This window comes from Kogia breviceps, chromosome 10 (genome assembly GCF_026419965.1).
Source record: "Kogia breviceps isolate mKogBre1 chromosome 10, mKogBre1 haplotype 1, whole genome shotgun sequence".
NCBI lineage: Eukaryota > Metazoa > Chordata > Mammalia > Artiodactyla > Physeteridae > Kogia > Kogia breviceps.
Genome location: NC_081319.1, coordinates 84401109 through 84415919, shown reverse-complemented (window position 1 = coordinate 84415919; position 14811 = coordinate 84401109). Strand labels below are relative to the sequence as shown.

The 14811-nt window shown below is 48.9% G+C and overlaps 2 protein-coding genes across 3 annotated transcripts; one reads left to right on the top strand and one right to left on the bottom strand.

The window, feature by feature from the left end:
* Positions 1 to 898: 898 nt before the first annotated feature.
* HSPA1L (heat shock protein family A (Hsp70) member 1 like) lies at positions 899 to 14340 on the bottom strand. 2 transcript variants are annotated; one of them, XM_067006428.1, is made up of 2 exons: positions 14290 to 14340; positions 899 to 3171 (listed from the first exon to the last, which is right to left on the bottom strand). In XM_067006428.1, exon 2 carries the CDS (start codon positions 3156 to 3158, stop codon positions 1233 to 1235), a length of 1926 nt encoding a protein of 641 aa, XP_066862529.1. In that variant the 5' UTR covers positions 3159 to 3171; positions 14290 to 14340; the 3' UTR covers positions 899 to 1232. The 2 variants fall into 2 exon arrangements, with proteins under 2 accessions (XP_066862529.1, XP_058933465.1); XM_059077482.2 differs by lacking the exon at positions 14290 to 14340 and adding an exon at positions 4312 to 4547.
* On the top strand, positions 4700 to 7234 carry LOC131764367 (heat shock 70 kDa protein 1B). Its single transcript, XM_059077485.2, has one exon. It carries the CDS (start codon positions 5020 to 5022, stop codon positions 6943 to 6945), a length of 1926 nt encoding a protein of 641 aa, XP_058933468.1. The 5' UTR covers positions 4700 to 5019; the 3' UTR covers positions 6946 to 7234.
* Positions 14341 to 14811: the final 471 nt, after the last annotated feature.

The window sequence follows — 14811 nt, the reverse complement described above, 5'->3', positions numbered from 1 at the left end:
ATAAAGACACTTCCTATTGCAAACTGCTGGGGAGCTTGTGAAAACCCATGATGATTTGTACACTTTTCTATGTATGTTACGCTTTGATAAAATTAAGAAAAAGAAATGTTGAGAAGTCCCGGAGATGAGGAGCCTGCGCACAAATCTCGATTTTATCAAAGGTTCCCAATAAAGATATTACTCTCTCGGTCCACATTTCTTTTACGGTTTTGCCTAGGACTGTGCTGTAAAGAACTGGGTAAAACCAAACAGTCTGCCTCGGGGCTAGAAATACCCATTCTAATATTTTCACTTAAAAAATATTTCCCTCTCAAACAGAAAGGGACACAAATGCAGTTACACAGTTAGACGTACTTCTATTCTCAGGTCCCCAAGGCTTTATAAATATGCGATATTATGACACAGTAAGTGAAAATATTTTTTAAAGGAATAAGATTGTAATACGTCTTCCATTTCTCATCTGCATAAAAGTACACATTTGTTAAGAGTTTGTTGTAGAAATATTTTCAGCATGTAAAGGACTGTAATAATGAGCTCTGTGAGTGCACACACCCTAGATCTCCTAGGCCCCTCCTGTAAGTGACACCAGGACATCAAGCAGAAGTTTGGACCCTCACCACCGCCCCCCCCCACGCCCCTGGAAGCAGCTGAACCCTAAGCACAGAAATCAGTCTATCACTGAATATAAGCAGTAACTAATTAGTAACTATTCTAACTGGGGCTAAAGGTGCCTGATGATCAAAAGTTGTTTTCTCTTGAAACAATTAGCTCATGAAAATTCAAATACTTTGGCCTTACCAGCTTAATCATTCACAATTAGCTCACAAACATCCCACAGATAGTCTCTCCAGGAGCTCTCCTTTTCCCTACTTTACAAGATACACTCACAGTCTAAAAATACCAGAAGTAATTTGCTTTAGGGACAAATTTACTGAGGGACAGATAACCATCCACACAGGAAGAAGAAAGCTGGGGAGGCTGGAAATAAATAACATTCAAATTCTTCAAATGGTTCAGAGAGAGGCCTAGTTTTCCTAAGAGTCTCAATCCAAAGTCAGAAACAGGATGTTGGAGTGTGAAAAGATGGTATATGAGACTCCTCTATCAGAATCCAAAAGGGATGGTAACTTAGCTTCAGGTCCCGTCAATTCAGGAATCATAACCATGTTTAAAGATGAGGGGAACAAAATTCATCTTAGAGGCACCCTAGAACCCTCCAGCTCCAGATAAGATTAATCTACTTCTTCAATGGTGGGGCCTGTGACAGCCCTTCCAGGTGTATACCCTGTTGCACAGGAAGGCCCAGTGCATCCTCCCTGGTAGAGCTTTGTGATGACTGGGTTACACACCTGCTCCAATTCCTTTCTCTTATGATCAAACTCATCTTTCTCAGCCAGTTGATTGGCCTCCAGCCATGAAAGGACCTCACTGCATTTACTCAGTATTTTCTTCTTATCAGACTCATTAATCTTGCCCTGTAGACCTTCATCACTCACAGCACTCTTCATGTTAAAAGCATAGGATTCTAAGGCATTTTTTGCAGCAATTTTCTCTCTCTGGACCTCATCCTCAGCTTTATATTTCTCAGCGTCCAGAACCATGCGCTCGATCTCCTCCTTGCTCAGCCGGCCCTTGTCATTGGTGATGGTGATCTTATTAGCCTTGCCTGTGCTCTTGTCCATGGCTGTTACATTGAGAATACCGTTAGCATCAATGTCAAAGGTCACCTCGATCTGGGGCACTCCCCTGCGTGCAGGAGGGATTCCACTCAGATCAAAGTGCCCCAGCAGGTTGTTGTCCCACGTCATGGCCCTCTCGCCCTCGTACACCTGGATCAGCACGCCGGGCTGGTTATCTGAGTAGGTGGTGAAGATCTGCGTCTGCTTGGTGGGGATGGTGGAGTTGCGCTTGATCAGGACAGTCATGACACCCCCGGCTGTCTCCAACCCTAAGGACAGGGGAGCCACATCCAACAAAAGCATGTCCTGTACCTTTTCAGACTTATCCCCCATCAAAATGGCTGCCTGTACTGCAGCCCCATAGGCAACTGCCTCATCGGGGTTGATGCTCTTGTTGAGATCACGACCGTTAAAGTAGTCCTGCAATAGCCTCTGAACCTTAGGGATGCGGGTGGAGCCCCCTACTAAAACAATGTCATGGATTTTAGCCTTATCCATCTTGGCATCCCGAAGAGCCTTCTCCACAGGCTCCAGTGTGCCCCTAAATAGGTCTGCACACAACTCTTCAAACCGGGCTCTGGTGATGGATGTGTAGAAGTCAAAGCCTTCATAAAGTGAATCAATTTCCAAGTTGGCCTGGTTGCTGGATGACAGGGTCCTCTTGGCCCTCTCGCAGGCGGTGCGTAGCCGCCTCACCACCCGCTTGTTCTGGCTGATGTCTTTCTTATGTTTCCTCTTGAACTCTTCCACAAAGTGGCTCACGAGCCTATTGTCAAAATCCTCTCCACCCAGGTGGGTGTCCCCAGCTGTGGCCTTTACCTCAAAAATCCCATCATCTATGGTCAGTATGGACACATCAAATGTGCCTCCACCCAGATCAAAGATGAGGACATGTCGCTCTCCCTGCCCTGCTTTATCTAAGCCATAGGCAATGGCAGCAGCTGTGGGTTCATTGATAATTCTTAGCACATTGAGACCTGCAATCACGCCTGCATCCTTGGTGGCCTGGCGTTGAGAGTCATTGAAGTACGCTGGCACGGTGATCACAGCATTGGTGACACTGTGACCCAAAAAAGCCTCAGCAGTCTCTTTCATCTTAGTCAGTACCATAGAAGAGATTTCCTCAGGGTAGAAAGCTTTTTTTTCCCCTTTGTAGGACACCGTTACCTTGGGCTTGCCTCCTTCATTGATTACTTGGAAAGGCCAAAGTTTCATATCTGATTGCACTACAGCATCATTAAATTTCCTGCCGATCAGCCGTTTGGCATCAAAGACAGTGTTCTGTGGGTTCAGCGCCACCTGGTTCTTGGCCGCATCCCCAATGAGCCGCTCGGTGTCCGTGAAGGCCACGTAGCTGGGGGTGGTGCGGTTGCCCTGATCGTTGGCGATGATCTCCACGTTGCCATGCTGGAACACCCCCACGCAGGAGTAGGTGGTGCCCAGGTCGATGCCAATGGCCATTCTCTTAGCAGCAGCCATGGTTTTCCTAGGCCTGTGGCACAGAGAACTTTCAATTTTTATTTATTTTTAATTGTGCTAAAATACACACAACATGAAATTTACCATCTGAACCATTTTTCGGCATACAGTTCAGTAGTAAGTCCATTCACATTGTTGCCCAACCAATCTACATAATTTTTTATCTCTCAAAACAAATTCCATACCCATTAAACAACTCCCCATTTCCCCCCTCCTCCAAGCCCTTGGAAACCATTAGCTTACTAGTGGTTTTCCTTTTGGCTTACTTTTTGTCTCTCAGAATTTGACTACTCTAGGTACCTCATATTAGCGGAATTACACACTATTTTCCTTTTTGTGACTGGCTTGACTTAGCATAATACCCTAAAAGTTCATCTATTTTACAGCATGTGTAAGAATTTCCTTTTTACGGTCGAATAATTTTCATTGTATGTATATACCACATTTCTTTATTCATTCCTTCTGTGGCACTTGGGCTGCTTCCACCTTATGGCTATTGTGAATAATCCTGCCACATACTGTGTGTGCAAACATCTCTTCCAAACAAGGTTATGTACAAGGTAGACAGAAGAACTCCTAGCCAACCGGAAGTGGGAGGACAGCGTCATAATGCTGTTTTCAATTTCTCACAGGGCCATACTCAACTGTCCTGTTCCTGTGTCTGTGACTTTTTTTATTCTGGTATTGTACCTGTCTCCTGATGTACTCTGATTATTTGAAGTTCTGGTCTCCACAAGAGATATCAGTCACGTAGGTTTAGCAACCCTGCTGATCGCCTTTTATCCTCTGTTAGGGATTGGTGGGAGTACATTTGGGCCAGTCTGAATACGGCTGCTGAGAACCCAATCAAGCCCTCATGAGTTTTCTCAGGTGAGGTGGTGCTCTCTAAGGCTGTCTGTTTCTCTAATCTTCTCCCCAATAAAACACCTGTTATCTGGAGACAATAACAGACCAGCTCCTTCACTTTTTTCTGGCAGCTCTGACCAATCCCAGCCACCTTTGCGGTTCTTAAACAATCCCCCTTCCCTGGCTGGCCCACATCTCCATACCTTAGATTTAAACAAACTAGAGAACTTTCCAGCACTTCCTCAAACAAGGACTAATTCGTCTTGCTTATTCCCAGCCCATTCCAATCACAGTACTCATGGCTCACCTAGTGTCCCGCCGTCTTCGATGCAGTTTGATACGGTTCGTTTCGCGGAGCGTCTATAACTTGGGGCTCCCTCAGTATCCAAACTGCGCAGCTAGTGTCCCCCCACCCCCCCTGCCCTACAACTTTGAGCCGGGCCCAGACCTGTCACCCTGACTCCCTACAAGCCCATGAGGTCAGAGGCAGCATCTCCATTGTAACGCAATTTCGTGGACGACGTCAACGCCCCCGCCCCCCCTCCGGACCCGCCAGCTCCTTCCACTCCTTCCCCACCCACTGCCCCCTCCCCGAGCCAGTGCCAGCCAGCAAGCCCCAGAAGAGTCTGGAGAGTTCTGGGAGGGGCGGCACCCACGGGGCTGATTGGTCCCAGAAAAGCAGGGGGCAGGACCTGAGGCGAAACCCCTGGAATATTCCCGACCCGAAAGCCGCAATGAGCTCGGTGATTGGCTGAGGAGGGAAAAGGCGGAGCTTGATGAAAAACTATAAACACAGAGCCGCCCTCTGAGAAACGGCAAGCTTGGAGAGAGCTGCTAAGATCTGTGGGGTTGCTGAGCGCAGCTTCCGCAGACCCACTATCTGCGAGGACCGTCCCGAGCGGCACCGGCGCGTTCAGTTTTCGGATTCCGAAAGGACCGAGCTCCTCGTCGCTGAACTCGTTGGCCGTTTTCACGTCTGAAGTTCGTTGCGGAGCCGAGAGGGCAGGACACCGGCATGGCGAAAAGCACGGCCATTGGCATCGATCTGGGCACCACCTACTCCTGCGTGGGGGTGTTCCAGCACGGCAAAGTAGAGATCATCGCCAACGATCAGGGCAACCGCACCACCCCCAGCTACGTGGCCTTCACGGACACCGAGCGGCTCATCGGCGACGCGGCCAAGAACCAGGTGGCGCTGAACCCACAGAACACCGTGTTTGACGCGAAGCGGCTGATCGGCCGCAAGTTTGGCGACCCTGTGGTGCAGTCGGACATGAAGCACTGGCCTTTCCGGGTGATCAACGACGGTGACAAGCCCAAGGTGCAGGTGAGCTACAAGGGGGAGACCAAGGCGTTCTACCCCGAGGAGATCTCGTCGATGGTGCTGACCAAGATGAAGGAGATCGCCGAGGCGTACCTGGGCCACCCGGTAAGCAACGCGGTGATCACTGTGCCGGCCTACTTCAACGACTCGCAGCGCCAGGCCACCAAGGATGCGGGGGTGATCGCGGGGCTGAACGTGCTGAGGATCATCAACGAGCCCACGGCTGCCGCCATCGCCTACGGCCTGGACCGGACGGGCAAGGGGGAGCGCAACGTGCTCATCTTTGACCTGGGCGGGGGCACGTTCGACGTGTCCATCCTGACGATCGACGACGGCATCTTCGAAGTGAAGGCCACGGCCGGGGACACCCACCTGGGTGGGGAGGACTTCGACAACAGGCTGGTGAACCACTTCGTAGAGGAGTTCAAGAGGAAGCACAAGAAGGACATCAGCCAGAACAAGCGGGCCGTGAGGCGACTGCGCACCGCCTGCGAGAGGGCCAAGAGGACCCTGTCGTCCAGCACCCAGGCCAGCCTGGAGATCGATTCCCTATTTGAGGGCATCGACTTCTACACGTCCATCACCAGGGCACGGTTCGAAGAGCTATGCTCGGACCTGTTCCGGAGCACCCTGGAGCCTGTGGAGAAGGCTCTGCGCGACGCCAAGCTGGACAAGGCTCAGATCCACGACCTGGTCCTGGTGGGGGGCTCCACCCGCATCCCCAAGGTGCAGAAGCTGCTGCAGGACTTTTTCAACGGGCGCGACCTCAACAAGAGCATCAACCCCGACGAGGCGGTGGCCTATGGGGCGGCGGTGCAGGCAGCCATCCTGATGGGAGACAAGTCTGAGAACGTGCAGGACCTGCTGCTGCTGGACGTGGCTCCCCTGTCGCTGGGGCTGGAGACGGCTGGGGGCGTGATGACTGCTCTGATCAAGCGCAACTCCACCATCCCCACCAAGCAGACGCAGATCTTCACCACCTATTCGGACAACCAGCCCGGCGTGCTGATCCAGGTGTACGAGGGCGAGAGGGCCATGACGCGGGACAACAACCTGCTGGGGCGCTTCGAGCTGAGCGGCATCCCACCGGCCCCCCGGGGAGTGCCCCAGATCGAGGTGACCTTCGACATCGACGCCAATGGCATCCTGAACGTCACGGCTATGGACAAGAGCACGGGCAAGGCCAACAAGATCACCATCACCAACGACAAAGGCCGGCTGAGCAAGGAGGAGATCGAGCGCATGGTGCAGGAGGCGGAGAAGTACAAAGCCGAGGACGAGGTCCAGCGCGAGAGGGTGTCTGCCAAGAACGCCCTGGAGTCGTACGCCTTCAACATGAAGAGCGCCGTGGAGGATGAGGGGCTGAAGGGCAAGATCAGCGAGGCCGACAAGAAGAAGGTGCTGGACAAGTGCCAGGAGGTGATTTCCTGGCTGGACGCCAACACCTTGGCCGAGAAGGACGAGTTTGAGCACAAGAGGAAGGAGCTGGAGCAGGTGTGTAACCCCATCATCAGCAGACTGTACCAGGGGGCGGGTGGACCTGGGGCTGGCGGCTTTGGGGCCCAGGCCCCTAAAGGGGGCTCGGGGTCTGGCCCCACCATTGAGGAGGTGGATTAGGAATCTTTCCCCAGATCGTTCATGTTTATGGAGACAGTTGGGATCCAAGATTTTGCATTGCCTTATGTATCTGCCTTTCATCAGTTATCAGCTATGCAAGTTGTTTGCAAAGTTGAACTGTGTCTCATGGTGAAGTTATGAACTCTTTTTCAGCGTGTGAGTGTAGAGATGAATGTATACTGCCATCTTTCGTCAATTTTCCGCTTTGTAATACTCATGCCAAACTCAGGCTTCCCCCCGCCCCTTTTTAACTGATTACTTCAAAGTAAATAAACTCAAAAGAATTCGAGTGATGTCTGTCTCTGTTTTATTTTGAGGGCAGAAGGGTCTGCATAGGTTCTCTTTCTTACAGAGTCTAAAACTGAATGGCAATTTGCCTCTTAGATAAGGTCAGGGATCTGGAAAGTAAGGATATGAATTGTATCGTAACACACGTCTTTCAGGCAAATAGTATTCTTGGGAGATACAAAACTGCGAATTTGAATGCTTTGGGTTTGGTGGGTCCAGAAAAAATGTTAAGAGGTACGGGCATGGTGGCCTCAAGGTGGCTGAGGGGGTAGAGGCTTTAAGGGTGGCCTCGAAAGGAGCTTGTGCGTGGGAGTGTTCTGGAGAAACAGCCAAATAGGAGAGGCAGTTGGATTGGAAGGTCATGGCTCTTGCTTCCTGTGAGTACACGTGATATCTTAGAGCCCTGTTACTTAATCTGGATTCAGCATGAAAGAGAGGCTAAATTGGCAGTGAGGAGATGTGAGTTCAAGCACTGGCTTGACTAGTTATGCATGAATGCATTCTCCACTGTGATCCCTAGTTCTCATATTTTAAAATGGAAGGGTTTGGCCTCATGCCTCAATCTATATTTCTTATTTCTGAAAAAATGATGACATAAAAATGTCACATTTCCAGCAGTGGTTACCTACATTTTAAGTATCCCAGTGAGTACCTTCGGGAGGTGTCATAGTTTCATGCCCCAGCAGGGGGACCCCAGTATTTCAGTGCTCTTACCTACTGGGCACTGTACAGGGGCTTTTAGGGGTTTATGAATTCTCATTCCACTGCACTGAGTATAGGTGGTGTTTGACTTCCACAGGTGAACATATGGGGAGGCTTAAAAGTTACTGGCTTAACTAAAATTTATTTCAAGGTTAAAAAAATCAGTTCAGCAAAGATGTTGAACCTGGATTCCAACTCTGGGTTTATTGGTTTTTGCCCTGCTGCCCCAGGTCCACAGGGCTTTGTGTGTGCATGTCTGGTTCTGGGTTGTGTTTCTACTCTGGGTTTCACAATCAGTATTCGTTTTGCTTTTACTCTGTATGATCGAAACAATTATGTCAGATAAACCATAGGGTTGATGACAGGTTTAGTATTTATTTGTTAATTTAGAAGAGTGATAGAAAAAACTTGCAGCCCTGTACCAGGAAGACTTACCACAGACTTGCTTTCCCTTGAGATGCTTTGTACCCTAGCTGCTAGCATCCTAGAAGTAATCTCCTCCAGAGCCTCTTTGTTGGAAAAGGACTGGCACAATCCTCAAGGCTTGGGGAGTGAGCCTTTTAAAAATCAGTTGTGTCTGGGGCTTACAAAGATTTTGGAACTAGGTAGCGGTGGTGATTGCACAACATGGGAATGGGCTAGGTACCACTAAATTGTACACTTTAAAATAGTTCACTTTGTTATGTGAATTTACTTCCCCAAAAGCAGGAAAAAAAATTGTCAACATTCTGTAAAAGCACTTTGTGAGTTTGTATACCTCAAGGCCCACCAAACCTTTCACTAAATACTTGCCTTTGAAGAAAATCCAATATTATGGGAATAACATGTATAGGTAGATTTTGCCCTGTAAGTTTGGAAATGGAAATGCTTGGACTTACAGGCCAGTTTGTAAAGGCACGTTTAATCCTCAGGGTAGTTGAACTGTAGCGCTGTGGAGTCTAGCCACAATGTAAGTCAACCTTCATGGGGGTATGCATTTGCTACAGGACCTCCTCCACCCCATAGAGCTGCAGTAGCTTTTGTGACTGTCATCTGCACACAACACAATAACTCTTCAAGTAGCCACTACCACTACTTTAGGAGGAGGTAGCAAGGGATGGGGAGGGTGGGTGGAAAAGGGCGGAGATTGGGAAGGACCTAAGAAACAGCTTTGATAAGAGAGGTTAGGGAAATCTCCAGAAATTACCTTGGAGAAAATGAGATCCTATGGCTAAATCAGTTAAGGTTATTGAGGGTGTTTTATTGATACTAAGAAGTCAATATGTTATTGCCTTGATAGCATATATCCTTGCACGGAGTACTTTGAAAATAATCACTTTTTAAGTTCCAGATAAAGCTTAGGGAATTGCAGAACTAGCAAAGAGAATGCAATGCCATCCCTGGAGAAAGTGGTGTTTTGGGTAGCAGCAGGAACTTTGGGGGAGAGGAGGTGCATCGAGATAATAGTAGATGAGGAAAGAATTTTTTAAATCTAATACCTTCCCTAATTCCAATCTCACTTGTCTCCCCATGCCAGAAGGCAGGTGGCTATGGTAATGCGACTAATTTTATGTCTTTTAAATCCAAGATATTGTGTGATTAGTAACATATATACTGTTATTCCTGGTGTTTAGCACGGTTCTGTCATCAAAAATGAAGAAAAGATAGCAAAACAACAAAAACGTTTATAAATGTGAGAGAAATGGGCAGAAGCATGAGCTTTCAGTTAAAAGAGGTTTCAGGTGAAAAACCAATATTGGAGATTTCTGAGGAGATCCTCAGGCTAGGAATAAGAAACGGTAACTGTCATCATACTTTACTCCAACTGATCACCTTAAATCCGTCCCCGAGGGTCACCCGTAAAGTATCCAGTGCAGTTCTGTGAGACAGAGCAACCCCACCAGCCCCCTCGCCCTCTCCTAGCTCCAGCTCATCTAGAGACGTTAAGGGGTCACGTAGCGCCGCGAATTCGGGATGCCGAGGTCAACCCGCCCCACCCCGCGGGCCCCTGTCCAGCCCAGCAGAGGGCACAGCGGGGGAGGGGGGAGGGCATAACGGGGCAAACAGGGTGGGTAGGCGGGGGAGTTCGCAAGACCACAATCACCCCCGAGGGTCTTCGACCATTTTACCCCTCCAAACGTCCCCACGAGAACCAGGGACTAGAGTCGGGTGGGGAAGCGGCAGAGGGAAACCAGCAAGCTCCCATCTATGGCCTGTCCCTGCCCAGGGCGGTGGGGCCTTCTCCCGTCTGGCCACCCAGTTCATCCGGCTTCCCTGTATTAGTTACGAACCTTTCCAATGTTTTCATCCAATAAATTAGACAGTTTGAGTGAAACGCTAAAGGTCTCTCCTTTATTTACTTCTTTAATCCCATTTTGAAAAAACCGAAAAACGCCGGCACCGGACAGGCAGCTCCGCGGCCAGCCCTACCGTTAGGCCCCGCCCCGCCCCTTTTTATCAGGGTCTTACGGCTTCTGGCTCCTTGCCCGCGTTTCAGGCTGTGCCAGGAACTTTCTGGAGTTCTCTGGACTCGAAGGCGGGGACTGACTCGTAGGAACAGTCCTCAACAAACAAACTGCCCCACCCAAGTCTCCCTACCCGCTACCCCCACTGTAGGATATCAAGCTTAGTCACGGCTCTACATTTAGTTTCCAGGAGATTCTTTGAACCGGGTGCCAGCCTAGCCTTAGTAATGGGGCTCCCCCTCCTTTCCCCTCATAACAACCGACCAGTCTGGGATGAAGGGAAGAGGAGACGGTTCTGGGAGAAGCTGGAAGGGTGGGGTGGTGGTGGGGCGATGGGGGAGATGGTTATGAGTCAGAAGCAACAACCTGGAGGGGAATACTTGCTGGTCACATACCCCCATGGTGCCCAAGATACGCGCAGAGCCCTGACATTCACCCTTAACTGTCTTCTTCTATGGCCATTTGTTTTCTTTTTAGAGTGAAAGGGTAAGGTCTACGTGCCAGCATTGGGAGGAGTCCAAAATAGAAAGTATGAGAACATGTAGGTTCAGTCACCGGTTCTGTAATTATCTGTCGAGGTGACCAGACCAAGCCACTAAACCTCTGATCTTTTGTGCTTATGTTTGAAAATGGAAAGGTTTGGCTGAAGGGCTCTGCCTAAAAATCTTAAGATAGTTTCTATGGTAAACTGAAAGTAATACTATAGTCCTGGAATTAACCCCCAGCCTTCAGTAAGAATGACTGAGATACATCAGACCTGAGAGAGTGTGGGACCCCAACAAAAGAAGGGAGAAGGGAGCAAACTTTTGAGCGCTACTCTGTCACAGACACTGAACTAAGTAAGCCCTTATAAGTATTATCCTTGTAGTTATCATCCTATGAAATAAGTATTGTTAATTCTAATTTAGAGATATAGAGACGTGTAATTTAGTTAACTTACAAGTACTTCATTGTGAAAGAAAGAAGAAAAACAGCCTCAACAACGAAGTACAGTCCAGATGCAAACCCAGGTTTTTTTCCATGCTGCTGGAAATTAGCAGGGTTCCCAGGTCTTTGAAGCCTTTGCCATTTGATGGTTAAAAATGCCTGGCTCTAGGTTTCATATCAGTTATCTCTTTTGCGTTCTTCTGATAAACCTAGAATTATACTATCTTTTAAAACAAATAGAATTGAGGAGAAAACGATACTGTTTGAAAAACTGTAGGAAAAAGGAGAAGAAACAGGATCCCGCAGCCTCGGGGTGAGGAAGGTTCCCCTCCCCCACACTTCCTGCCGCCGGCGGTCAGCTTTCTTGGCACTTGGCACTTTCTTGGCACTCTCTCTCCCATCCCCCACCCATAAATTTTACCTGACAGCCCGTCAGTCTTGGGGAACCTGAGCCTTGATCCTTCCAAATACCAAACCCGATAAAAACCTAATTCCAAAGCTAATCAAATTAAAATTCTGAAAAATCTCTTGGGGTTCATATAATCTCCTTAGACACCAATTAAACCTGTAACTGAGTTTCTGCAGGAAACTCAGGAGACTCTCCCCTTGTAGGAGATGGAAAAGGAATATAGATGTTTAGGTTTACAGGCCAGTCCACAGAGAGAAACTTAATGCAAAAGGTAGGTCAAATACGATGTGCGGCTGACTGCCCGATTCAAGAAAAACAGCATTTTCGAGTGGCTTTTTTTCTAAGCCAGCAGTCACAAGATTTGAGGCCCTCTCACATCCTCTACCTGCCTGGCAGTGGAGACAATGATACCCTTTGCTTCAGAGCCAACAGAGGAATACAATTGCAAATTTGGAGAGAAGGAAAGAGTGAAACCAGAAGTGCTGCTGGTAGCAGCTGATGGTGAGGAAGCTTCAGAAGGAGGGGGTGAGGTTAAGGGTCTCTGGAAGTGTTCCTATACTGGGCAGCTAAGATGTAAGTCTGGGGACTCCCCAGCCAGATACTGCATAAAGAAATGGAAAATTCCTGAAGTTTGGTCAGTTTGACTAGATTAAGGAGGTGATTCACTAGGGGGTCACATCTGAAAGTAAAAAAAAGTTATCACTGGGCTTCCCTGGTGGCGCAGTGGTTGAGAGTCCGCCTCCCGGTGCAGGGGTCGCGGGTTCGTGCCCCGGTCCGGGAGGGTCCCGCGTGCCGCGGAGCGGCTGGGCCCGTGAGCCGTGGCCGCTGAGCCTGCGCGTCTGGAGCCTGTGCTCCGCAACGGGAGAGGCCGCAGCAGTGAGAGGCCCGCGTATAACAACAACAACAAAAAAGTTATCACCTACCTGCACAGAGAAAGACACACAGGTTTGTTAAAGCAATCTTTCTGCAACATCAGTTTAGATTAGCCTGAGCAAATTATAGAATAAACAAATGAATACCCTTGGATTCCAGGAAAAGGTGTTTTGATGGACAAGTGTGTGTGTAAAGAATGCCAATTGAGCAAAAGTGTTCAAAAGCAAGATTTCTTCCCTTCATCAGAAACTGCCTGCTGGGCTTCCCTGGTGGCGCAGTGGTTAAGAATCGACCTGCCAATGCAGAGGACTCGGGTTCGAGCCCTGGTCGGGGAAGATCCCACATACTGCAAACAACAAAGCCCATGCGCCACAACTACTGAGATTGTGCTCTAGAGCCCACGAGCCACAACTACTGAGCCCACGTGCCACAACTACTGAAGCCCGCATGCCTAGAGCCCGTGCTCCCAACAACAGAAGCCACCCAATGAGAAGCCTGCGTACCACAACGAAGAGTAGCTCCCCGCAACTAGAGGGAGGCCCCGCTCAGCAACGAAGACCCAACACAGCCAAAAATAAATAAATACATACATACATACATAAATAAAATAGATTTCTATTTAAAAAAAAAAGAGTAATCTGTCCACATGCTGTGGAGCAACTGAGCCTGTGCGCTACAACTACTGAGGCTGTGCTCCACAAGGAGAGAAGCCACCTCAAAGAGAAGCCCGCGCAGCAAAACAAAGAGTAGCCCCCCGCTCACCGCAACCAGAGAAAAGCTTTCGCGCAGCAATGAAGACCCAACGCGACCAAAATAAATAAATAAACAAACAAATAGGAAAAAAAAAAAACCCTGCCTCCTCCCACTTGTGCTCTTATGTTTTCTATGCTCAAGACATGTGAGTACAGCAATGTCTATTTTTCTGTGGGTTGTGAACCCCGCACTGTTGCTTTAATATCCCTCACATTTTCATTTTAGGCGCCTAACAAGGGGGTCTGGCATTTCACACAAAGGATGAAGAAACAAAGGGCAAAACAAATTATCAAATGTAGTTGTATCTAAAACAGGAAGGAAGGTAACGCACAGAAAGTTGAAATCCAGGCTAAAAAACTAAGTGGAAGAATTACGTGCACAGCAAATAACCTGAAGTTTTAAAGAAGCTAGAATCTGGGTCCCGCCAACCTCTCCCACTTTACAGCACCATCCCAACCAGTTTGCTTTTAAGTGAGTCACCTGCCAACCTGCTGTACCATATTATGCTGTTAAAGAGGAGTGAACATTCCCGCCCTCGCAGGCTCACCACCACATCACATTTACTTTAAAGCGGTGGACAGCCTAGAGGCTGCAAGTGACAAGGCAGAAGGCCGAATTCCGGACTCACATTAATCCTGGCACCACCAATCATCCGAGGCTGAACCAGGAATGAAGAAGGCAGAAAGGAAACGGGGGTGGCCCGGACCCCAGGCTGGGAAAGATGAGGAACTGGGAGAAGCCCCAAAGGCCTAATGATAGCTGAATTTCTATAGAGATTTTTTTTTCTTCCTCAAACCCTAGTCCAGCCCGAGGAGAACTGGAGCGGTTCTGGGCGGGGTCAGGGGCGCGGTGGATCCAACCCTGCCCTTCCCTCCCCACGCCCCTGACCGAACACGTCCCTTCTAAGGCCATGGGGAATCCTCTCCAATTTAAGAACCGTCTGTTTACCTGATTACTTTTCTTTTGAAAATTCAAGTTTTCCCATCCCCAGATAGTCCATCCATATAGGGCTAAAGATGACGCCAAAACTATACTGCATTAGCTCTTTCCTTGTCCTTCCTATTTTAAAAATAAGATGGGAAAAACGCCGGATGGCCAAGGCAATTCTCAGGCAGCCCGGCCCCTCCGCGAACCGGCCCAAACGCGGCTGCTTCCATCAGCGTCAGGCTCCAATCGGCGTCTCTTTGGGCCGCAGATACCCCACCCTCTTAGAGAAACTCCGGATTTTTCTGTTATTTGGGTCTCCCCGGAATCTGTACCCCCTAATCCTACTTCAAATACCCAAACTTATTTGAGCCCCACGAGCCTCTCACCGCCCTACTTATTTCAAGCCTAGTGCTCATCCTTCCTGTCGACATCCAACTACTTGGCAGGCGGCTCGCCAGGAAAACGCAGACTGGGTGGGCGGAGTCAACAACGACTCTTCCCAGCGCCTCTCCCCCCTCCCTTAGGACTCCAGTTTCCTCTAGC